This window comes from Adiantum capillus-veneris, chromosome 22, assembly GCF_014529385.1.
Source record: "Adiantum capillus-veneris isolate H3 chromosome 22, ASM1452938v2, whole genome shotgun sequence".
NCBI classification, from domain to species: Eukaryota; Viridiplantae; Streptophyta; class Polypodiopsida; order Polypodiales; family Pteridaceae; genus Adiantum; species Adiantum capillus-veneris.
Window position 1 is genome coordinate 18,272,348 of NC_140952.1, and position 26,725 is coordinate 18,299,072.

A 26,725-nucleotide genomic window follows, 5' to 3' on the forward strand; every position below is an offset into this window, starting at 1 on the left:
GCATTAGTGGTTTGCACCAGCAGATCCACAGCAAGTTTGCAGTAGGACCCATTTTCAGCCCTAGCGTTTTTGGTTTGCAGATGAACGTCAGCGTTTTTGCAGATCTTCGCGACGGAATCAGCCCTAGGACCAGCGTTTTCAGTTTTCAGCATAGATCCACAGCAGAACAAGTTCCGAACCTCGCAAACCTCACCTTCCCGCAACAGATCCTCGCTGCACGCTCAGATCCCGCAAAGTTCGCAATTTCAGCCCGGAAAACGCAGATTTCAGCATCTGCGTTTTCAGCGTGTCGTCGTCGCATCGTCATCATTGACATCATCACTAACATAAGAGTCAGAATTCAGCAGATAAAGATTTGCAGATTTCAGCCATTAGCGTTTTCAGATTTCAACCCGTCTCGTCGTCATCCTCATCGTCGTCGACATCGTCGACAAGTCGAACCATTGTAGAGATTTGTGCAATCATAAGTAGACCGCTCTCGCCATAGAGAGTGGGGCCTTCGGAGGAGGGTTTAACAACATTCTGGTGTCGTATCCTCTTCTCTCTCTATCTCTCAACCCCAGTACCTTCATTCATAGTGTTCATCCACTTTGTTTGTGATCATTTGCACTCTGTCACTAGAGGAGCAGAAGGCTCTCCCTTCCGTGAGTAAAAGGAACCCTTGAGCACAGTTCGGAGCACTCATCTTGAGCAAAGTTCAACATTCACTTCCGCTGCACCTTACATTTGTCGAGTTTATCATAGATCCTCGAAATGGGGAATCTGTTCTGGTTCATTATTTCTTCATTTTGGACTCGGCTAACTCGGTAAGGTGGCCGGTACCGGGAATCAATTCAATCGTATGATCTTTCGGACGTGTAGGAGGTGACTCTCCTGGTAAGCCTTCAGGGAAACACTCAACCTGAGCTTGCAGAAATTCTTGTCGTTCTTTGTCAAAGTCAAAAAACATATTTGATCTTTGATCATCATTCAGTTCTTTCAAGAAGATCCAATAAACAAAAAATTTGGATTTCATCAAGTGGAACAGACTCGCCTTTCAGTTCTACATCAAGAACAATCTCTTTGCCCTTCTCATTCTTTAAGATGGCTTTCCTTGTCACAAACAGGTGACGTGACTGCAATACACACACACCCGCCTTGCTAGTCCCGGAAATGCGGGTTGCATGCTGACGTGGCACTGCCGTACGATCCGGCGCAAAACGCGGGGCTACTGACACGTGGCAACAGTGTACGGACGGCAGCGGCAACTTTTGCGTGGCTTGCTTTTCTACGCAAGAGGGGAGAGAGAGAGAGAGAGAGAGAGAGAGAGAGAGAGAGAGCTTTTATTTTAAAGCCTTACCTTTTTTTTTTTACCAAGCCTTGTGAGAGGTGGTGCATTATTTTTAAATGCTTTTTATTGGCCAGCTTTTAGGACAGCTTTTGGGGCTTTGCTTTTGGCATCCCTTCTAACCTCTTTACAAGAGTTGTTGGGCTCTCACTTCTCAGAGCATCTGGACACAGAGTCTGAGAGTGAGTCCCGACCACTCACTTGTACTTTGAGTTGCAGATTAATACAAAGAGAAATACCGAAAGGGGCACCAGTCTTTGGGGCCAATATCTCTAGGCACGGTACTCCGCCAGGCCAATGTCGAATCAAATGTGAACTGTGCACTGTTTTGAAGTGAATTCTTGTGGTGTCGCGGTAGAATCTCGACTTGGAGTGTCCAAGTCTGTTACACTGGTATCAGAGCACGGCCGATTTCTCTTCTGCGGGAAATCCGATCCTTTTTGCGTGGCACCTATGGCTTCAAGCAGAGATCAATCGACTTCCTCTGCATCCGGAGATGCTGGAAGAGATCACGACGAAGATATACGCGAGGAGTATGGCCCGCCTCGGCCTACTCAGGCGGAGCTCGAAGAGATGGAGTGTCGACGATTGATCGGCGATGCAACAAAGATGATGTTAAATTTTGTGAAGGACCTAAAATTTGCAAAATTTATGAGCCACACCTCCTTCGACGAGATGCACTCACAATGGCGGCAGACCAAAAAACCACCCCTCAAACCAGCACTGAAGAAACCTCCTCCTCTAAGGATGCATACAGAGCAAGAATTAAAAGAGGTGGTTGATGCACGAATTGCTCAGCTTTTTGTCGTGCAGAACAAAGCAGAAAAGCACGACAAAAAGCAGAAGAAAGGAGCTGACTTCCCGGGTTATTTGGGTCGTCGGTCTACATTTGCATCGGCAAGAAAGTAGAAGAAGCGTGTTCGATTTGAAGGAGTACCCAGTTCTTCTTCTTCTTCTTCTTCTGAGAGTTCTTCTAGCTTCTCTGATCAAGCGAAGAAGACAGAAAAGGCAAAAAGTGAAGCAAAAAACAAAGCTTCGGAAAGGGCAAGAAAAAGGCAAAGAAGCCTAAATCTCGCCTAGTTGTTGACAATTCTACTGAGGACTCGTCTTCAGATAGTTCGGACTCTGACAACAGCTGCTTTTATGCAAAGAAGAAGAATTTTTACAAAGCCAACCAGTATGACTTTCTGAAAGACGAAGCAAGAAAGTTCGAGAGTTTAAGGAAGGTGGACAGTCAATTAAATTTGACACGTTTTCTGGTTATAGAGATGCTTCGAAGGCTTTGTCTTCCATACAGCAGTTTGACATAGCTTTCTCGAGAGGGCATTACTCAGAGCACTCGAAGATCCGGAGGGCTACCTCTTACCTCAACGGAAATGCTCGAACTTGGTAGTCTACGCTTCTATTGAACAAGACAACACCAGTTAAATGGCTCAAATTTAAAAGGCTTTTTATTTCTTCTTCGCTGACTCGAGAGTACGAACGCGACATACGAATTGCTTGGAACCATGTTCGGATGACCAAGAAGAATACATTGGATGCATATTGCGAGAGATTCTGGAGCTCTTTTCTACCAACCTCTTCATTTAAGAAGATCTCGTTCAAAGAACAAATTGAGCGGACTTCCTACAGAGATCCGAGATCACTGCTTAGAGCAAAAGTCAGATTCCATTCAAACAGTGATGAGTCATGAGAAACGGGGTTTTGCCATTCATTCAAGCAATTTGACTTACCCCACAGATGAAATCATGACACAAAGAACCGAACAAACTTCGGAAAAATAAGGTAGAAAGAAGAAGAGCACCCCAGAAACAAAAGAAAAGGATGCACGACCCCAGCTCACTCCTCAAGAGAGGATCAGCTATATCAAAGAGGGGAAGTGTTTTGAATGCGGGGAAACTGGGCATATCTCCGCGAAGTGCCCTAACCAGGCACCGAATGAACAGGATGAAGAAAGGCCAGAAAGTACCAAAGCAACCGAGGGACGTGGCAAAAAAGGTAGATTAAAAAAACACAACTGGCACCACATTGAGTGGGACCCGAACCGAATCAAATGAATGAAAGTACAAACTTTGCCGTTTTTAGGGCAAAGGGAGAGATCAAGAAGCTCTTTTGAAAGAGCCAAGGCCAACTTCTTGAATTGGCAGCTCGATTTAGAATTCACCCAACAGGCTGAGACCACAGGCGGAGGTAGTTCTAGCGGCACCCGGACGGGATGTTGCCATAACACCGATTATTAGCTAACTTCGTTTGCAATGACAGGGGTATTTAGGGCACGAGGATTTCTACGTAATTTCCTTGGGAGGTTGTGACGTCCTACTCGAAATCCCTTGGTACCACAAGAACAACGCCGTGGTTGACTACCGGGCCGAGAAAGCGACTTTAACGGCTGAGAGATTGTACTTGATGAACTTCAGTTTCGTTACTCAACAAATAACCTGTCAGGCCAATGTGTGTCCTCGAGACCCATTTGAATCTGTCACATATGCATTCCAAACAAGTGGCTGCCTCGCTACCTCCTCCACACAAGAGGGTGAGTGGCAAATCAAAACAAGGCACAATTCCTTCCAAATCTGCAGCAAGCAGCACATAAATGGTCACAAATGAGACGTATCCAAGGGTGCATCTGTGAAGGTGACCAGGCTCTGCCCCTGGAAACGATCCCCGTACTATGAGCTTTGCAAGCAAAGCCTTGCTTTGCATCTTTGAATCAATAATCCCCAAGCCTCCCTTCTCTCAAGCAAAATGATTGCGTCCCAATGGACTCTTGGCCGAGTGTTAGTAGAGCCGTACAAGGAGCTTCAAACGCGCCATGATGCCTAAGCGAAGAGTCCTGCAAGATATGGTGAACCAAGCCATCCGAAGACGAACCTAATTCACCACAATGCTCTGCCAGCTACAGATAAATGCAAGGATGACCAATGGCAAAGTTTCTTCCTGATAGTCTGTAGTACTGGTGCAAACTGTTACCCAACTGACACATCAATGCTGACATGGAAACCCAAATATCTACAACTCTGACCTCTAGGTAGCAAGTGAAGTTATCCCGCGCACCCCACTAACAATCCTCATCAACTCCTACAAGAAAACCAGCCAAGCAAAAGGTAGCATGGGCCTCTCTCTCTCTCTCTCTCTCTCTCTCTCTCTCTCTCTCTCTCTCTCTCTCTCTCTCTCTCTCTCTCTCTCTCTCTCTCTCTCTCTCTCTCTCTCTCTCTCTCTCTCTGTGTGTGTGTGTGTGCACGCGCGCGCAACCCCTTCCTCTCTCTCTCTCTCTCTCTCTCTCTCTCTCTCTCTCTCTCTCTCTCTCTCTCTCTCTCTCTCTCTCTCTCTCTCTCTGTGTGCGTGCGTGCGCGCCCGCAACCCCTTCCCCTCACGCTCCCTCTGCACCCCACTGCCCCCCCCGCGCTCTCCTTGCAGCCCGCCCCCCTCGCGCTCCCCCCCCCCCCCCCTCCCCCCCCTCTGCCCCGTGCGTAGAGAGAGAGAGAGAGAGCATGCACACGTAGAGAGAGAAAGCCTGCACGCGTAGAGAAAGAGAGAGAGAGAGAGAGAGAGGGAAAAAAAAATTGATAGCTTATTTTCTCTCTTCATAGTTCTTTTCCTCTACCTCTCCTTTTGCGGCCTTCAATCATGAGGAAACAAAATGGCAAGGATGATCCTATGGAGGATGCCATTCAAAAATGCAAGGAAGAAATAAGCGAGTCCATCAACAAGATTAATCGCCATCTTCTAGGTACTATAAAGGCACTCGACGAGCGCGTGTCAGCACTGGAAAGTACGATACATACACTTGAGGATCGTGTGAAGGCCCAACATGAGGAAATCGCACTACTTAAGAAAGAACTTGCAGAGGCGCGATCGCAAAATTTCCTCGAAGAGAGAGAGCTTCAACCCTCAGTAGTTGAAGAGCTCAACACTATTAAAGAACAAGTGCGGGCCATCAAAGAAGGTGAGGAAAAAGAAATGACGACCTCGTGGGTAGATGTCATCACAAAGACCCAACAAAAAGCAGAAGAGGCCGAGAAATGGATCGAGATTGTCAAGAAAGGAAAGGGCAAGGAAATAACCCCCACACCAACCATCATTAACTTGACACTTGAAAAGGAGCAATGGAGACGTGTGCGGGCCTTACACGTAAGGATATGTGGCCTCAGACACCAAGATAATGTGGATGAAGAGGTGAAAGAAGTCATGACTCTGGTGGGGGTTAATGAGCAGACACATAGGAGGGCTTGCAGAGTGGGCAATAAGAAAAGTGGAAGCAAGGGAGAAACCTCAAAGGAAAGGGCATTCATCCTCCATTTCCCCTCCATGAAAGCGAAGGACTTCTTGAAGAAGCGACAGACTCTAAAGAAGACAGGCATCTTTCTTGGAGATGACCTCACCCTCTCGCAGATTGCTCATATGCAAGAGGTAATGCCGGAAATTAGAGCGGCAAGGGAAAAAGGGAAGATTGCTTTTTACCGGGATGGAAGGGTGGTGATATTGGAGCGACGCTCCGCATGACGGTGCGAGACCAATGGGACCACACTAAAGATGGTCACTCGGTATTGATGTACATGCCAAGAAGCTTCTGACATCATGCACAGTCTTCAAGTCTGGCCATGTCTTGATAGCTTCGACCTTTGCGGGATCCATTCTAACACCATCCTTTGAGACTATATGGCCAAGAAAGTGGATCTCTTCCAAGAAGAAATCACTTTTCTTAGGATTGACAAGTAACATGTGACTGCACAGCTCTTTGAACACAATGGTCAAGTGACGCCTATGCTCCTCTTCATTCTTCGAATACACTATCATGTCATCGAAGAACGTCCCAACAAACTGTTGATGCGAGCGGAAGATCCGGTCCATCATTCTGTTGAACGTGGCAGGAACATTTGTTAGCCCAAACGGCATCACTAGAAACTCATAAAGACCAAATGTCGTTCTAAACGCAGTCTTGTGCACATCCTCTGGCCTTATACGAATCTGATGGTACCCACTCTTAAGGTCTATCCTATTGAAAATTGCAGCACCCTCTAAACGATCGAGAATACCATCAATTCTAGGAATAAGAAACCTATTCGTGATGGTATTGTTATTCAACGCACGGTAATCAATACACATGCGCCATGAGCCATCCTTCTTCTGCACTAGGAGCATTGGGGAGCAAAAGGGTGAAGAACTAGGCTGAATCAGCCCCTTCTCTAATAACTCCTCAACCTGGCCTATAATCTCTTTCTGCTGCGCCGCGCTAACCTGTAGGGAGGTCTATTTGGTGGGCTACACCCTAGCACCAGATCTATCCAATGGTCCTCATGTCTCTCTGGCGACAATTGCGACGGTAATGAATCAGAAAAACGGTCACTAAACTTTTGCAAAAATGCTCACCTTTCTTTATCTAACACAGAGATAAATTTGATTGATCACTATCTGAGACATCACGTGCAAAATCAAGTACACAGAAAGATGATTCTTTATTATAGACGTGATAGCAGAAGCAGATACAATAGGGATTGACTCTCCTTTTAGCTTTACATCCAAGATGTGAGTTTTGCCCCTATGCTGTACAGTGATCTTTTTGTTGTAGGCATCCAAGACTCCATGCACTCGGAACATCCACGGGAACCCCAACAAGGCATCACATCCTTCCAGCGGCATGATGTAGAACTCTTCTGTGTCCACATACGACTGAATATGCAGACGCAACTTTCCAATAATGGGAGTAACACACTCTGAGTGGCCAGGACATGCCAACCCTGCCTGTGTTGTGTACCCCATCTCTTCAGCTCTGATGCCAAGCTTCATAGCTAACTCTGGTGAGATAAAGTTGGCTTTGGTACCTAGATCAAAGAAGATGAGTGCCGTCTCATCCCTAACTTTACCCCATGTCCTACATAACTCACTGGCATCTATACTGGGCTTGTCACCCACCATGTCTGGCACCAAACCTGCCGTGGGTTGAGGCTTCCTGCCTTTTTGGTCTTCTTTATCATCTGAGTCAGCTGGTCTTTTCCTTTGTGGACAATTGGTAGGAAAGTGACCAGGCTGCTCGCATATAAAGCATTAATTTTCAGCCATTAGGACCTTCTTTTCCTCGAGCGACTTGCGCACAAAAGGCTTCCTTTTCTGTTTCTTTGCCTGCGCTCCAAAAGTGCCGACTGAATCCTTGTCTTTGGTTGCCTTTTCCAACCCCTGTGACGCTTCAAAAGCAGTTTTCGCAAAGGGCTTCCTCACTGAATTTTTCTTTTGCTGCCCTCCTTTTTCATTGCTCGGAAACCCACTGTCCTCTCCTTTCAACAAGGCAAGACCAATGTTCGCAACTTCCATAAGCTAAGTGAGGGTAGCCATTTTGTTCTTGGTACAATAATCATGAAGCCCTTTAGGCAGCCCACAACAATACTTCTCTATCTGCTCTCTCAATGGCACAAATCTGTAGGAGGTCACTAAGAGTAACGCTTTACAAAACCTCCGATCATACTCCAGCAAGCTCTTGCATGTAGCCGAAGTAAGCTGGTGCCAATCTGTCATGACGTCGGCTTCAAATTCATTTGACAGCCAAGCAGATGCAAACATTTGCTTGAAGTAAACCCAAGTGGCGGGTGCCTGTCCTTGCATTAACAATGTCGTCCACCAAGTAAGCCCATTGTCCTTTAAGAAAGTGGTAGCTTTCTTGACTTTTGAGGCCTCTGTAAAATTCCCTCCTGCATAAGCTATATCAAACTGCTGGAGGAAAGTGAGAGGCTTTGCTTTATCCTCAAAGCCACTCAAAGTACTGAACTTTACCGCTGCACCACCTTCTTTGTAAGCTTTCGGCTTCTCCAGTGCCCCCAAGTTGTCATAAGGAATGGTCTGCAACATGGGCACTGTAGTAGGCATGATCGGCACATCCTGGCCATTCACATTTTGCGTCAGAGGTGCGATATCTGGCTGCTGTCCAGAAAAAACAGCCATGCCAAAATGACCCTGTGGCACCCCAAACTAGCCCTGATTGCACTGAAAACCTTGTTGCATGCCGATACTACCATACATGGAGTTTGGCATCATGCCTTGCATACCCCCAAACATTGTTCCTTGCATGTACGGCTGACTTCCAAGCGCATAACCAGCCATACTTTGGAACACTGATCCACCACCGAAATACCCAGGATGTACCGTGGGTGGTGGAAAAACTGGGTGCATTGCCTAGTAATCAGTTCCCTGTCCATTCAAGACAGCATGCGGGCTCTGAAAGATGACGGGCTGAATTGGCATAACCTATGGAATAGGCGTTCTAGCCACCTATTCAAGCACGGGAGGAACCTGCTTTGGAGCCCCTGACTCCACAACATGCGAGTGTTCCCTTTCCTGCTGAGTCGCATGAAGTACTTGGGCTTGAGCCTCAACAAGCTCCCTACGCGGTTTAGGTTGCCTATTTTGTTGTTGCTCTGGTAACGCTTGCAAGAACTCCATAAACCTTGGATTCTGCACCAGCTGCGAAAAGACATTCACCGCGGCAACTAGCTGAGTCCTGAACGCATCATCCTCAAGTTGCCCAGTCATAAAGCCCTGTACTACTGGAGGGACATTCACATTAACAAGAGGTACAGTCTGACGTGGCCGTGAACTCTCGCCAATCTCGAAGACCATAGGAATTTCCTGCCCGTCCTTCGAAGAGGAACCCTCTTCCATAATGCCCTTCCCTTTGTCGACCATAGTGTAATCCCCCATTCCTATACTCTGTGTCTTTACCCAAAACAATCAAGGCTCACTCTTCGAGGAAAAAGTGATTGATGTACCGGCAACGGAATCATCAAACCGGCCCGTAGGGGCAGTAGGCTTTGGCTTTCACCCGAAAGTCTTCACTTTAAACACCACACAGAGAGCACTTTGCAAAAAGAACTTGCCACGGGAATTAACACTTAAGCGCACACACACAGCTCGGAAGCTAGAGTGCTCCGAGCAGACGCCGACAACCTGTAGGCCCCAAAATTGGCACCCGTTTCGGTATTTCTTTTTTCTTTGAGAGGGTAAATTACAAAGTAGAGTCCTAGGAATCCTTTACCTGTATCCCTCTAGATACTACCTGGTTTGGCCAAATTCCGGCAGCATAACAGCCCCAAAACTTGCGCGAAACCAATTCCCCTGCTAGAACTCACTTCCACTGGCGTATACCCTCTGATTCCAGCCCAAAAACAGTAAATTCAGCTAGCTGTATTTACTGGTTTTTGCCCTGTTTTCAGCCCCAAACAATGCCCTAGTTGTCCTCTACCACTGGGGCACGATTCCCAAGGGTTCTGGCGTCCGTATGGCTGAAAAACAGTCAATTTTTTGCGCATACACAGCGCTGAATTTGCACCTGTACGGTGAGGTTATGACCCTCACCGGTGCCTACTTTGGAGTAGCAGCTAGCTACCCCTGTTCCTGCTCAAGGAGGCTCTTGCCTTAGCACAAAAGCATGAACCCACACAGTTGTACATCAGTCAAATGAAGAGCCCTCTTGTGGGGCATCACATAATTGGATGTAGGGGTGGGGGAGAGAGCAGTGTGTAGTGTGCAGGGCATCACTCCTAGCACCACACTGTACATGAGAGGGAAAGAAAGCACTCCATAGCTCTTAACCTGTGACAAAAACCAAAATGAGGCCTATCCCAGCATAAAATTCAGCGCCCATTTTTCTGTAAGAAGCAGGTCCATGAAAATCTGCCACTTGGCGCATTTACAAGCATTTTCCCGTTTCGGGTTTGCCCCTTAAAAATCTCCCGATTGGTTGCCCAGTTGACTTCGCGGCAGAGTTGTAAAATGTTCCCCTAGTCATACCGGAGGTAATGACGCGAACACATTTCACGGCCCAAAATAGCAGTTCCCTAAATTTTAGGAAATGCTTCCGTTGGGCTCCCACTGGTCTTCTAACCATCTATCCTTCTTGGGACCGCATCCAAAAGTGCAATGTGGCCCACCTGTCGGATACTTTTTGTTGGTGTTCACTTCCTAGTATCCACCAACTTGCTAAGTGCGACGGGGACACCTACATGATCTTGCTCTGAGCCTAGACATCCTCTTACTATACGAATCCTAGTGCCGACCACTTCTCGTCTGCGGGTGAAACTACCGTTCACATTGCCCATACAATGTCCGACCGTTTGCTACTTCAAAAAGAGGGTCTCAAAAACAAAACAAAAATCATTGGAAAGAAACCAACAACTAAGGTTAGCAGTTGCCACGTCCTCGTAACATAGTTCACAGCTGCCACGTCCTCGTGACAGCAGATACTTGATAGATATGGGAATTGCACATTGATAGGCCGTTTTGAATGGCCTACAAAGATTTTCTACAGCTGGAGGTTTTACATGCTTTCCACATCGACATGGTGCTACTACAATGGATTATGTTGTGGCCCACCCAGGTCTCATTCCATTTTTTCAGGATTTCATGGTGGGCACTAGGCCAGTTGGAGTAGCAGTTGATCATGCTATCTTGTCTTTAACTCTTACGTTTCAGTTCAGCACAGCTCCATTAGGAGAGGTCCCCACACACACTCGATATACCTTCATGAGGGAGATGGATTCTGTGTATATGGATGGGATATACAGGCAACTATGCACTCAGGAGCCGGGACGGCCACTAGATGAACTCACTCAGATATTGACAAAGACGCTCCATGATGCAGCATCAGAGGCATACTCCCACAGACAGTCTGCACGGAGACGATCTGGGAGCATGCCCCAGAACAGTTGGTGTGATGAGGAGTGCATAGAGACGAGGATCAAATTACAAAGGGAAGTGCTCTTGGGTATTACCACGCATAGATAGTCACGGACGTGCAACGAAAGAAAAGGAGAGCGGGATCTATATCTGAGTCAAGACTCAGGCAAAGCATGGAGGTTATTCCATGAGCATTCACCACCACCAGTCGTCACCTCCACAGAGACATGGGGGGAATATGCAACATCTCTCTACACAACATCAGGGCAGCTAGCTTTGCCGGACCCACTAGAGACATGCCCTAAGACATGTACTTTCTTTACTGCCGAGAAGGTAAGGAAAGCCATTGACAGGATGAAGACAGGGAGAGCACATGATCATGATGGTCTGGTAGCAGCGCACTTCATCCATGCCAGAGACATGCTTGCAGAGCTTCTTGCTACGATGTTTAATCGAGCCATGTCTAAAGGCTTTCCTGAGACTTGGAGTATGTCTACGATTGTGTCTATTTTCAAGTGAAGAGATCCCATGATACCCGGGAATTATCGAACCATCATTGTTGGTCACACATTGGCTAGGCTATATGCATCCGTTCTTGAGCAAGAGCTAAGTAGATGGGCAGAGCGAGAGGGCATACGAGGACCAGGGAAGGCAAGATTCACGAGAGGTTTCTTCACTCTTGACCAGATCTTGACACTCATAGCTATTAATGAGGAAGGTAGACACCATGGCAAGAGGATCTATTGTAGCTTTGTGGATTTCCGCAAAGATTTTGACACAGTGCCGAGAGCCAGACTTATACGCAGACTACAGGACATGGGTGTGCCCATAGAGCTGATATGGGGTATTTTGGCTTTATAGAGGACAGTGATGGGGCGGGTACACACTACTGAGGGAATGTCTGACATGGTCCACTCCACTATTAGAGTGAAGCAAGGATGCCACCTATCTCCGACTCTTTTTGGGATGTATGTGGATGAGTTTTCAGACTATGTAGAGCGTCAGGGAGACAGAGGGGCTCGACTAGCAAGGACATGGATTCCGTTGTTACTATATGCTGATGATATTGTGTTGATTTTTGACTCTCCAGAGGGGATGCAGCGTCATTTAGATGCTTTGTACACACTTGCTCGTGACAGTGGATTGTTTGTCAACCTTGGGAAAACCAAGGTTATGTGTTCAACACCACATCACAGTGGATCAGGACTCAAGAGGTCAGCACCCACATTTACATAAGGCCAGGTTACTGTGGAGTACACAAATGCATATACATATCCTGGGGTAGTCTTCAATGGATCGGTGTTTTCACTGAGGAGAGCATCAGAGACTAGACTGACGAGAGCCTATGCAACCTTGGGAGGACTAGAGAGGATGTGTTCGCAGGTTCTGTTTCAGGAACCGCGAACAAAGCGCTGGCTTTTTAACACTCTAGTGACTTCGGCTATGCTCTACGGGGTTCAAGTATGGGGACCCTCAGTAGACCATCATGGGAGATCTGGCAGCACAAATGGATGGAGATATATGGAGAGGCCTTTGGTCTCTATGATCGCTCGGATGATTCGTGCTGAGGCCTCAGTGCCGCATGAGATTATCCGAGTCGAGATAGCCGCCCCCCCCCCCCCCCCCCTTCGTGGTTGAGGCATTGACTAGATAAGTATCCTTTATACAGAGTTTATGGGACCTCCCCAGAGACAGATATGCTCGGCTTGCCCTGGAGACATCTCGACAACTAGCGCTACAAGGCGATACAACGACAGATGACAGCACTATTTCAGTCACATGGTTTCAGCATGGATAGATTGCCTCCCTTTCAATACTCCCTGGATGCACCCTCCCTGTCTCTCACACGGACAGAGATCACTAGACTCATACGCAAGGATCTGATACCAGGAGTGCATGGATACAAACGACACAGGAGTTGGGCACAAAGATGGCCTTCTACAGAGAGCATCTTCTCCAACTCACGGAGGACGGTTTTGTGACTAGGCCTGCATACATGGATACGCACTTATCTCATGGGATACGATGCGCTATTGGGCAGATACGCACATCCTCACGTCAGCTCCAGATTAAGACTAACCGATTCCGAAGGGTACCAACAAGGGCCAGGATATGTCACCTATGTCGCTTAGAGCCAGAGACACAGCTGCACTAGACATGTCCTTGCCCGACGTCCTATGAGATACGAGGCCGCTTCCACGGCCTGTTCAGAGAGGGGTTTGGACCATTTTCTAGAGTCATGAGATACGAAGATCAGATATGTCTCAGATTGTTCCTACTAGAGCTAAGCAGACTTAGGTAGAGCTTGCTGAGGACATCAGGGGAGAGACACTCTCAGAGACAGATCACTTTTTTCTTCACACCAGCCAGGAGAGAGTTAGAGGAGCAGTCATCACAGCAGATCTCAGAGCCCACCCACACTAGAGGTACGTTGAGTTGATCGAGCCATTGAGCTAGGCAGATCCAGACGCCCGCGACCTCGAGGGGTCTCCCACCACCGACAAAGGCTGCAACAGAAGATCCAGATCACTCTAGCTCCACATGCAAGACGCCCAACCAGAGTACTGACCATGGAGGATGTTGATGAAATTTGACAACGATCGATGAGAGATTTCATTTGAACCCACCACCCCCTCCCCCCCCCTCCCTCTATCTCGATTTAGTTCTGGATCAGCTTCAGATTCATTTCCTTAGTGTTTTAGTGTTTTAGTGTTTTAGTCTTAGTTCTTTGTACTTTTTGTACTCAGACATGGTATCAGATTCACCAATTGTAACGCTCTGGTCTCATAGGTCATTTTGGCCTTTCAAAGACGTTAATATAACATTTCATTTCATTTCATCTCTCTCTCTCTGTGCGCAATGCCTGCATCCGCCTCCAGATGCCTTATTATACATTTTTTGAAGTTACAAAACACAAAACTATCTTCTCAGCCGTGCTTAAAGATTTTACATTGCAGGCAAAAACCATTAGTAGCAGAAAAGCACAGAAGCTGGGAAAATTCTTACATTCTTAACTTGATTCCAAGGTCCTTAAGAAAAGTGCAATACAATTTTCGCAGCTCATACTCTTTCGACGAGTCAATCCCATCTTTCTTTGACGGAGATCTCTCTTCAATTTCATCCCTTGCAATATACAAAGAACCTTTACTGCAAGGAAAAGCTACGTTCTCGTTCTCTGCCACAAACCTTACATCGTTCCCATCATACGCGACTGGTCCAGACAACTGTGAGGACCCTGGCATGAGTATTGATTGAAGAACATGCACTGCTATAGTGACTATTTTTGCAAATGATCCTGGAATGCATTCTTGAGCAACCTGCCAAATCATTGAGAAATTCCATCTTGAGAGAAAGTACTGCTTCACCAAGTTCGCATGTCAGCTATACGTTGAGTAAAAAGCCAGAAAACAGCTCTATGCATTCAACCTTGTTTCCTTACCCAGTCAGATTGCCATAAGAGACTAGTAATAAGAACAGTGTATTGATCACGGACTGAAATCTCTCACAATGTCTGTATTGCCCAAAATGCATCCTCACACCCACTCCAGAACTTGTATGTAAAAGGTTTTGATTTTTCAGCTAATACGCAAGCCTGGCTTCTATTGGTCCTGTGCACTACGTTCCAATCTGGTGCCAAAACCATCCATTGCAGGACCTCATAAATAGACAGGCTCCATGAACAGGCAAATACAACCAGATGCATTGGATAAGATCTCTTTCCACACTATAATGTCTGCTTCTCTTAGAACCCAACCACAGGAACAACATGTAATAGAGTTGAAGAACTTTGATAGCTGCATAGAAAACAATATTTTAACTCGATAACCGAAGGAAGCACAAAATCCTGAAAACGAACCAGAAATTAACACAGATCATACTCCAGTCAGACAGCCATATGAAAACATGAAAAGGCTTGATCAACATCCAGAATATAGCCAGAAACACCCACTGCCCTTCAGGGGAAACATCCTCTTGATTACATTGCATTTATTTTAATGATACCAAAGCGAACTCTGATCTTTACTGTCTAGTCATAAAACACACTTTATTAAGTAAAATTCTTCTGCCCTTGCAAGACTCACATGTTGCAGGGAGCTGCTTTAAAAATCTTTAAATTCCCAGCAAGAGCTCCTTCGCCCTTGATTCAGGGTGACCAAGCACAGAAAATTTTGCCAAGGTCAACTATGACCTGTTTGTTCACAAGGCAGTTGATATGCAAACAATTCGGTAGACTCATCAATTCCCCAAGTCTTAACAGAATGGCTGGGCACTGAAGTGAACCTGATAGCCAAAATTCGTTCAATATGCATTTATTGTAAGCTAATAGGACAATCAACATTATTTACATCTGTTAGACTAACAATTAACTTGTTAACCCCACTGACTTAGGACGGCCAATAGCAGCCAATCCCCTTAAGTACCCACAATAAGTTAATGTTCAAATCTGCAACAGTTCAAAAGCTAGGGCTTACCTGTGTAGAAGAGGAGCTCAAATCAGCATAGGGAAATGGCCCAAAACAAAGTAGGTAAGAATTGCACAGCACAAATTTTGTCTGTAAAATAAGCCACGGCCCCCACAGATGTCCACCACTCAAGCACCAGAAAATTGTATACCGCGGAGGGTTTGCACATGCCAGAGCTGTGGCTATGGTGAAACCCTAAACAGAGACGGCTGAGCTGGAGAAAAAGGGCAAACTGGGTAGCAACCAAAAGGTAAACAACAAGAGAGCTTGACATCACCTCTCTCTCTCTCTCTCTCTCTCTCTCTCTCTCTCTCTCTCTCTAGGATTTCAAGCTCTGTCCCATCGCTGTCTGGAAGCACATCACCTCTCAAGACTCTCTGTCTCTCTCATGCAACAATCTCTGGGCACACCTTTCATTCTCTCTCAAAGACGGCCATGTAAGTTGTAACTGTTCAAACCCACGCACACGCGCACACACACACACACACAAACGCAAGCAGTTTCCAAAAATACACAGAATTCAACCCTCGTAGACCAAAACGATGGTGGGTTTAGTGGAAAGTGAAGATTGAAGAACAGACAAAACTTACCCACGACTCACGAGCTCGCGCGCTCTCTCTCCCCCTCGCTTTTTTTCTCTGAGTCTCTCTCTCTCTCTTCTTCAAAAGGCGAGGTAAATGGACCAAATTTTAGAGGCGTGTCGTAGTGTAGCCCATGTCAGTAGCATATTAGGTCCCACTTCATTGTGTGCTGTGCTGACCTCTTTTCCTCCTTAGACGTGTGTCACACATTGCCATGTATGATGGTAGTGGGCTTCCAAAGGGATTGCTTAGAGGGAGATTGTGCTTGGGGACCTGGGGTGAGTAGGGTTACTAATTATCGCAAAATCGTATTGTCCTCCAAAAGGTAGAATCATTGAGCTTACCCCACTAGTACAAGGGGATAAGAGCGCCACACATAATGTCATTAAATGCGCCTCTATAAAATAGTCTCGCAAAAGTAGAAGGCATAGGACATGCAAAAGTGTCGTGAACGCTTGCACGCAAAGGCGACAAAGGCCAGTAAGGAACAGTGTCACCAAAAAAAAAAAAGCGATGGGCGGATCGAACTACAAGCAACCAGAGGGTGGCTCAACCACCCTGCATCCCAACAACCATACTCGCCTGAGAGGAGATTTGGGAAGCTGTATGAGGAAAATTGTTTTTGCAGGACGACATTTGAGGCTCTCAACTACCTTATGCTACAAAAACCCTCTCCTTTCTTTTGGTTTCTCATCTCCTAACAGCTACCCGCTAAGTTTTCCTGTTTTTTAGGACGAAATTTTTTCTTTTAGGAGGGAGTAGTGTTAGGATGGCTTCAAATTGCGCAAGGAGTGCTTTTACCTTTTTCACTAGGAATTCTCTGAGACGCTACGCAAGTCCAATGGCTTGTTCACACACCATAGCTCGCTAAGGGTGACAAAAAGGTGATGTTTGTTAGGTTCTCTCTCCATCCAATTGGTTGAGAAGGGAGTCTCTCAACCATGGGTGGCCTTCCAACCCGAAACACCCTAGCCATCACTTGGGCACACGTTAGCACGCCACCTCAAAATGTGGGTAGCTCAGCAAAAGCCACGCGCATTCCGGCATTCTGAACTGAGCCTTAGGATAAAGGTCCTGCCCTAAGGGGGGAGTCATGACAACAAGAGAAAGATCCTATTGTAAGGGGAGTTAACTTAATTTGTGTGAAACCCTATGCAAGTTGATGAAATCATTATTCAGCCTTACCCTTATTGCACTAGGTGAGATTCGATTGTTTATATGTCACAACAATTGTGGGGGCAGGCGTGCTACCTAAATAAGCATTATAAGTGGCAATATTGGCATACTTCTTTCAATGTGCACCCATAAATGCATTTCAGCAATATGCTATTGAGGCCTATCTTTTATGGATTGGGCCACTTGTAGCAATATAGACACAAGATCATGAATCTTCACAACATTTTTACCCTCTATCACAAGCCTAAAGGTGGAGGTAAAAGTTTGATAAGAATTTGGCAAAGCATCATGAATTGTCTGCACAAAAATACTATCATGACTAATTTCATCAATTGCAATTCACTTGTAACAAGATGTGAAACGGATAGACTGCCATCATTGCTCACATAATTGAATAAGAACTTCATAGCATCATGTTTAAAATATAATCAAACCCAAGCATGGAGCCAATCACATAACCATAACTAGAAACACACACACACACACACAGTAGATTGTGCAAGGCACATATGGCATCGGCTCAAACAATTGAGACCGTAATTGTAGCCATGGGCTGATCATTTTATCTTTTCTGGTTTACATGCATGGCATGCTAGTAAGGTAGCAATAAATCTACCAAATAATTGTTTACGCTTTTGCTATAACATTATCTACTCTATCAAGGATGAGATAAGATCTTGTTTGTTTCTAATGTTTTTTCTTGATGTTTCTTCTGTTGAAGCTATTGTAGATGTTACCCATAGTTGCAACCTTCTACTCAGTGCCGTTTGAGGCTAGTATATTTGCTTGCGTGCAACGACGGGCACTTCATTTAGGTAAGTGTAATATATTTTCCACCTCCTAGTAAGCATATGAATTGGTTTAGTTTCATTTTTTAACATGCTTTGATTGAGTTTTCCAAGTGGGATACATATGCTATAATTATTTTATCCATTTCTCTCTTAAGATACATGACAAGGTCGTGTAGGAGCAAAGCATTTTGGGACTACAATTGTAGACCTACATAGTAGGGTTTCGTTTGGCACATGTTGTTAGTCATAAGGTGTGCAACATCGTCTAGGAACTTATGGAGTTTGGTTTAGCCAATGTGGAGCAAAGTTATGAGCGTCCCTCTCACTCATGTCGTTAAGTGTGTACAAGTACTCGATGGATGTCATTTTTCTTGACATCATTATATAAGACATATTCCACACGTGGAGAATATGACCTGTGAGACTAACATTGGTGGCGTGTTTCTTGAATTATGTGTCACAACAAAGTCCCTCGGTGCTGGTCAAATCCGTTTCGAGGACCATTTTGAGCATGTCGTATCAAGAATAATTTTTGTGGAGCCATGAACTATCGGATACTAAGTAAGACTTGCTAAGGTTACAAGTATTATTGATCAACATTAATGGATGGTTCTTTACACTTATAGCACAACATGTATTGTGAATGAAAATGTTTCAATGTTGGTATCTAAAGGTAATTAATTTCACCTTCTAGTATGGTCCAAATAGGGTAGCACGACTTTCACGTGATTTCACATGATTGTAGTGGAAAGGATTTAGTTCTTACCATGTGTACTATGAGCATAACAATCCGCCATAAGCATTGGCAATTATGGTCATGAAAATGCAGGTTCAGATCGGTTTTTTATAAATGCATGCGCACTAGATGTTATGGACCCTAGTGTTTAGCGAAGGTGAATTTGGAGCGGCAAGCAAATTCTTACAATTGATAGCTTATGAAGCATTTCACACTATAGGTGCAATATATCTATGAGAATTTTTTGTGGGTCTACTAATCACCATCAGAGGTCGTGGCTCGATGTGGGTGCTTGTAGATAAGCTGATTAAACTTTGTAAAGTTTCTTTCGTTCACTATTCAATCTCTGAAGTCAACGAAGTTGGTTGTTCATAACATTGTTGATTACTCAGCACACTTGCAAGTAGTTGGGGATCGGTTGCCTAAGCTAGCAGAGTCATTAGTATGTAGAAGTGTAATTAACCATCAATCAAAGTAGTTTAGGCTTAGATTAGGTTTTGGTGATGGTGAATTGTTGATTTGTGATGAGATTTAGTTAAAAAATTGTAGTAGTTTTCATGTTTTTTCCTCTTTTTGATTAATTGATCCACTAATTTGAGACTAATTTACTAACAATTTGTGTGGTAAACATGTGTGTATGTCTAATTAGAGGCTTGCAAAACTTTCGTTTGAATTCGAGTGATTTTAAGTGTGTAAGTAAGGGATTTTTCACAAATTATCCTCTCTAATTACTCATTAATTGCTAGTGATTTTAATGTTGTGTATTGACAAATCAAGCATTGAATGTGTGCTCATTGATAAAATGTGTACAATTTCCATGGATTTGATGCTACACATAAGTTTTTTGTGATTTGTTGTGTATAGGTGAATTGCGCTGAAGTGGTTGCTACATACACACATGTGTGTAGGCGTCATTGGAGTTGGAATTCAATGCAAATCTTGATGCGATTGTGATTGCACTAACTCACTCAATTACTCATTTAGATGCACATTTTTATTGAATATTAGGAACATTAAAATTTGTGTGTGTCTATGTGTATGCAAAGTGCACAAAATTGAGTGCTAATGTGGCAATTTCGATGTCAATCGATTGATTTGAAGCAATTGGATGTTTGTGGTTGTCAAATTGATTATGGTGAATGGTTTTGAGTATGCAAATTGTACTGTTATGCTATCAAAATTGCGTAGAATTATGTGTGTTGAATTATATGAATTTTTGGATCAAAATTGAGTAAAAAAACTGTTCAAATTAAATTTGATTGAAAAATTGAGTAGATGATGTAATTACATTGTGATTGCTACAAATTGAGTTGATTTGGCTACATATTTTTCACACAAAAAAGGTAAATTTTTGGGGCTTTTTTGCATAAAATTGCTAATTTTTATTTTAAAAATAATGAAAATACAAAAACTTGATGCAAATTGACAATCTAGAGTGTGCTTTGCAAACTTGTTAAGTTTTTCTAATTTTTTGACTATTTTTTGCATTTTTAGTCATTCTTAGCGCACTTTTAGAGTCAAGAGCTTTTTAATAATAAAAAAACTTTTTGCACTATTTTCTATTGTTTAAAATAAAAATAAAAAACAAATACACACAGACCAACCCCACTCCACAACACCCCCATCTCCCCCCTCTCTTTTTCCATTTTTTTGGCTAATATCTCCTATTTCACTTTTTAAATTTTTCATTTTGTGCATTTTCTTTTGACTTTTTGATTTTTTATTTGTGTCATTAAAAAAACATTTCAAAAAACTAAAAAAACTCCCCACCAAAAAAACATTTTTCAGCCAATTTTTTTTACAAAAAGAAATAAACAAAAAACAAAACAAACAAAAAAGGAATTTAAAAAAGAAAAAATCAACAAAACCAAAAAAGCAAAGATTATCACATACACACACTATCTCACTCTCACCCATGCACGCATGAACACACCCATACATACATATACAATCTCTCTCTCTCTCTCTCTCTCTCTCTCTCTCTCTCTCTCTCTCTCTCTCTCTCTCTCTCTCTCTCTCTCTCTCTCTCTCTCTCTCTCTCTCACACACACACACACACACACACAATTGACGCACAGGTCCATGCGCAGCTTCTTTCCGTAATCCTTGAGGCTCGCTAAAAAAACAAAAAAATAACTCTCCTCTCTCTCTCTCTCTCTCTCTCTCTCTCTCTCTCTCTCTCTCTCTCTCTCTCTCTCTCTCTCTCTCTCTCTCTCTCTCTCTCTCTCTCTCTCTCTCTCTCTCTCTCTCTCTCTCTCTCTCTCTCTCTCTCTCTCTCTCTCCGTTGCCCTGCTCCACCGCTACCCTGCTTGCTGCCCCCCGCGCCTGCTCCTGCCCGCGTACCGCTATGCCTGCCTGCAGCCCCGCGCGCAGTGGAACTCCTACAACCCCTACGCTGCCGTGCCCGCCTGCAACCCCGCGCGCAGTGGAACTCTTGCCGCCTCCCCTCGCGCTGCCTCTGCAAACCACCCCCCCCCCCCCCCTCGTTTCACCTGCAACCCCGCCGGGTGTCCCCCCCCCCCCCCCCCCCCCCCCCCAATTTTTAACGCGTAGGATGTCTCCCCCCCTTCTTCTACGCGTAGGAAGTAATTTTATTTTATTATATATATATACATATATATATTATTATTTTTTTATTAAAAAAAATTCCGGCATGGTTTTAGATTCGTTATGTATTTATCGATCGGTCCCATAGGTCAATTTGGCCTTTCGAAGACGTTAATATACCAGTTTATTTATTTCTTTTCTTTTTGATACCCCCCCCCCCCCCCCTTTCTTCCCCCTCTCTCTCTCCCTCCCGTCTGCACTCTATCGCTTCCCCCTCCCCTGCCATACCACCCCACGCTCTCCCACTCGCCCAGCTACCGCGCCCGTCGATAGTGTAGATACACACGCACGTTTAGTGCCTCCTCGGCGTACGGTGATCAAGCATGAGGAAGTTGAACGATAAAGCCGACCCCCTAGAGAATGCCATTCAAAAGTGCAAAGAGGAAATGACGGAGATCATTACCAAGATGAACCGCAATTTTTTGGGCACAATAAACATGCTCAAAGGACGCATGCTGATCCAAGAGAGCAAGATAAGTACGCTGGAAGACCGTGTGACGACTCAAGAGGAAGAGATTGCGTCGCTCAAGAAAGATCTCGCCGAAGCACGATCAAGAAACACACTGGAAGAGGGCGAACTGCAACCCTCAGTAATCGAAGAAATCAACACAATCAAGGAGCAAGTACGGGCCATCAAAGAGGGAGAAGAGCAACACAAAGAAATGACGACTTCTTGGGTGGATGTTCTTACCAAAACTCAACAGAAGGCGGATGAAGCCGAGAAATGGATCAAGGTGGCCAAGAAAGGAAAAGGCAAGGAGATAACACACACGTCCACACCCACTATCATTAATCAGACACTAGAGGAGGAGCAAAGGAGACGGGTGCGCGCTTTGCATGTGAGAATTTGCGGTCTTAAAGACAAAGGCAATGTGGACAAAGAAGTAAAAGAACTCACAGCCTTGATGGGGGTTCATGAGCCGATGCACACAAGGGCATGGAGAGTGGGCAACATAAAGAAAAATGGAAGCAGTGGAGAAACCTCAAAAGAAAGAGCACTCATCCTCCGTTTTCCCTCCATGGAAGCGAAGAAGTCCTTCTTGAAGAAAAGACCAACTCTTATAGAGACTGGCATCTTCCTCGAGGATGATCTCATCCTCTCACAAATCGCTCATATGCAGGAAGTAATGCCGGAGATTAGAGCGGCAAGGGGAAAAGGCAAGATTGCCTTCTACCGAGACAGAAAAGTGGTAATACTAGAGCAACGCTCCACATGACGGTGCGAGACTTATGGGACCACACTCAAAGTGGCTGCCTGGAACTGTAATGGATCTATGTGTCTTGATGTAGGTGCTTTTGAGGATAGCTTTACTGGAAGAGACATCATCTTTTACTATGAGACACCTAGGCCCCTAGGCAATCCATGCCTCACATCAGTGGATACAGGTGGGAGACAGCTTACAAACAAGAGACACACTCAGAACACAGAGGGCGGGGCTCGGGGGGAGTGGCAGTGTTATTTAGAGAGGATTTGCAGCCACTAATACATATAGCCCGCAGGGATGAGCTGGCTAGGTACATGTGAGTGAGATTGAAAGTAGAGACAAGCAGATATCACTACCTAGCTATTTGCTACTTTTCCCCGAGTACATCAGTTTATGCATCACCCAGAGGACAGCCCCCTTTCTCTATTCTGGATGATGACATATGGGAGTTCTCTAGGGATGGTGACATTATCATCCTAGGGGACTTCAATGCTAGGACTACCCATCACCAGGCAGTGTTTTATGATACTTCAGAAGAGATGCTAAGAGAGCTAGATGTTGTGGAGACATGCCTGTCCAGACTATCACACGATGTGGAATATACCAAGTATGGGCGACACCTCATAGACATGGGCATTGCACATGGATTGGCCATCTTGAACGGCCTATAGAGATTTCCTGCTGCTGCAGGAGGTTTTACACGTTTCCCTCACAGTCATGGAGCCAGCACAGTGGACTATGTCATGGCACAACGGAATCTCATCTCTAGTATCCAGGATCTCACAGTTGGGCCCAAACCGATCGGGGTAGCAGTAGATCATGCTCTGGTATCGATGACCATTCTTTCCAGTTCAATGTAGCACACAGGCCATAGGTAGCAGCCCCTTCTCGCTACACATTTACACGGGAGACGGATTCTGTATACATGGACGGGATCTACAGACGCCTATGCACTGAGGACCCAAGGCGACCTCTAGAGGAGCTAACTACTATACTGACACAAACATTACATGAGGCAGGAGCAGAAGCATACCCACACACCCAGCCTGAGCAGAGCCGCCGATCAGGGAGCATGCCTCAGAATAACTGGTAGGATGAGGAGTGCCGCCAGACTAGAGCCAGACTTCAGAGGGAGGTGCTTTTGGGGGACGTCACTCACAGACAGTCACAGATTGACTTCCGACTCTTGGTACGGTGGAAGAAGAGGGCTTTTTTGGCTCGACTCGAACAGGATCTATATCAGCTATTCTTGAGTCAGGACTCGCGTGAGGCGTGGCAGCTCTTTCATGAGCAATCCCCTCCCCTGCTATTTCCTCCACAGAGACCTGGGGTCATTACGCATCATCTTTGTACACAGTACCTGGACAACCGCCCCTCCCCAACCCCCCCGACCCATGCCCACACACATGTGCTGTTTTCACCGCTGATACCTTCACATACGGCTAGGAGATTGTGGAGTACACAGAATCTTACACTTACCTTGGAGTGGTTTTTAGCGGACCCACATTCTCGCTCAGAAGAGCAGCAGAGACCAGACTGACTAGAGCCCACGCAGCATTGGGTAGATTGGAGAGGATGTGTTCGCAGGTTCTGTTTCAGGAAACCTGGACGAAGCTCTGGCTCTTTGACACCTTGGTGGCCTCACCATTGCTCTATGGGGCTGAGATATGGGGACCTTCATTGAATCACCACGGGAGGCCGGGTCGCATAGATGGATGGGGGAACATGGAGAAACCTCTCGTCTCTATGATCTCGCGGCTCATTAGAGCCAAGGCATCAGTACCACGGGCCATTATCCGAGCAGAGCTAGCGGCCCCCCCACTAGTGGTGGAGGCGCTCACCAGATCAGTCTCCTTCATAAACCGCACATGGGAACTTCCCAAAGACAGATATGCTCGCATAGCACTTGAGTCCTCTCGACAGTTAGACATACAAGGAGATACAAACATGCTGGTATGGGGAGATGACATCATGGTTTCAGGCGCATGGGTTTAGCATAGACAGGCAGCCACCATTCCAGTACTCATTGGAGGCACCATCTCTCATTCTTACATAGTCGGAAATCACCAAGCTCATCCGCCAAGACCTGACCCAGCTAGCCACTAGGAGTACATGGATACAACCAGCACAAGAACTGGGCACAAAGATGGCTTTCTACAGAGACCACCTTCTCCAGCTTACGGAAGATGGTTTTGTGACGAGACCCAGATACATGGATACCCACTTGTCTCATGGGATATGATGTGCGATTGGCCAGTTACGCACATCGTCTCACCAGCTGCGGATTGAAACTGGGAGATATAGTGGAGTACCAGCAGAGGCCAGGACATGCCCCTTGTGTGACATGGAACCTGAGACAGAGCTGCATTATACATGTCGTTGCCCCGTCTACTATGAGATACGAGGCCGCTTCCATTGCTTGTTCAGAGAGGGTTTTGGACCACTCTCAAGAGTAATGGGATACGAAGATCAAAGATGCCTGGGTTTGTTCTTGCTCGAGCTACGCAGACACAGAGAGAGCCTGATGAATGGCGAGGCTAACCAGTCTCAAAGACCGATTACAGACTTCTTTAGAGCAGACACGGGACAGCCGCAAGAGCGTCTCCCACATCAGAGCTCCCCCTCGTCTCACGCCAGAGGCACACTGATCGACCGAGCGATTGAATTGGGGAAATCCAGGCGCCCACGACTGTGAAGGACTACACAACATCGACGGAGGCTACGTCAAAAGATTCAGAGCACGCTGGCCAGGCATGCACGACACCCGGTCTGACTACTAACCATGGAGGAAATTGATGAGATTTGCCAACGACAAATGCTAAATCTTTTGTGATTCAGCTATCCCAACTAGCCGCCCATTTTTGCTTAGTTTTCGGCTTAGCTCACATCGACCAATCTAGAATCCCATAATATATATCTTTGTTTTGTACTGTTGTTAGGTTATTTTGTTACTCTGACTTTGTATCAGATCCACCACCTTGTAACTTGTTGGTCTCATAGGTCACTATGGCCTTTTGAAGACGTTAATATAACATTTCATTTCATTTCATCTCTCTCTCTCTCTCTCTCTCTCTCTCTCTCTCTCTCTCTCTCTCTCTCTCTCTCTCTCTCTCTCTCTCTCTCTCTCTCTCTCTCTCTCTCTCTCTCTCTCTCTCTCTCTAGCCCACCCCTTCAGGCTTCGCCAACTCTCTCTCCCCTTCTCTACGATGCTATGTGCGTGCCAAACCTCCTCCCTCTCCTTCTTCCTCGTGAGCGCGCCGACATAGGTTGCTCAAGTCCTCCCTAATTCGTGTTGACGAGCCCACCCCAAATCTCTCTCCCGCTTTCCTTGCTACTAGTGCAGACGTTGTTGCTCGCCAGTTGACCATTGTTTTTTTATGTGGTGAGTTGAGTTTTGTTTTAATTATATTTCATTTCGTGTCATTTCAAAAAAAATATTTAATTCATTATTTGTTTGAATTGAGTTTAATTTTTATTTTGTTTTATGTCATTTCATTTCAATTTTCATTTTTAATTTCATTTGGCATTCATTTATTTATTTATTAAAAACATAAAAAATAAGAAAGAAGGAAAACAAAAAAACCCCAAATAATCTTTAAAAAAAATAAAAACCAAAAAAACGTTTTTAAGAAAAGCTAAATTTTTTATTTTTTTTAAAGGCAGTTCAAAATTTCAAAAAAAAGGAGAAAAACCAAATAAACAACCAAAAAAAATCCCAAACAAAAACCTAAAAAATCAAAAAGTTCACTCAAAAATTAAAGAATTCAAATAAAAACAAAAAATTGACCAAAATTTTTTTATAAATAAAAATCCAAAAATTTATTAAAAAAACATATAAAAAAATAAAAATCACCAAACATTAAAAACACAAAAAAATCTCCATTTGTTTTTCGTTTGAGTATTTTCCTACTTTTTTACGTTTTGTTTTATTTATTTTCTTTTTATTGACATTCGTTTATTTGTTTTTTTTGTATATTTTTGTTTTAAAAAAAGACCAAAAATCCTAAAACGCAAAAAGCACAATTTTTTTTTGCATTTCTCTTCCTCATCCCTTCTCCTTGCTTCCCACGTGCATAACACATCCCGTACACTCGCACTTATGTACGATTAGACACATTTAGACTAGATACGCAAGGAGAGTTAGATTTTGCCTGACTACGCCATATTTGAGTTAGA

The 26,725-nt window shown here is 44.9% G+C and overlaps 1 protein-coding gene across 5 annotated transcripts in view; it reads right to left on the reverse strand.

Moving 5' to 3' along the window:
* The window catches only part of LOC147428982 (cyclin-T1-3-like), a 34,904-nt gene extending 18,771 nt beyond the window's left edge, over positions 1-16,133 (reverse strand). The window contains exons 1-4 of one of the 5 annotated variants that reach the window (XM_086496232.1): positions 16,044-16,133; positions 15,463-15,667; positions 14,430-14,784; positions 13,997-14,307 (exon numbers count right to left, since the gene is read on the reverse strand). In XM_086496232.1, the coding sequence (XP_086352358.1) occupies positions 13,997-14,232 (236 nt within the window). In that variant the 5' untranslated portion in view covers positions 14,233-14,307; positions 14,430-14,784; positions 15,463-15,667; positions 16,044-16,133. The other 4 variants (XM_086496231.1, XM_086496230.1, XM_086496229.1 and 1 more) reach the window with 4 other exon arrangements.
* Positions 16,134-26,725: the final 10,592 nt, after the last annotated feature.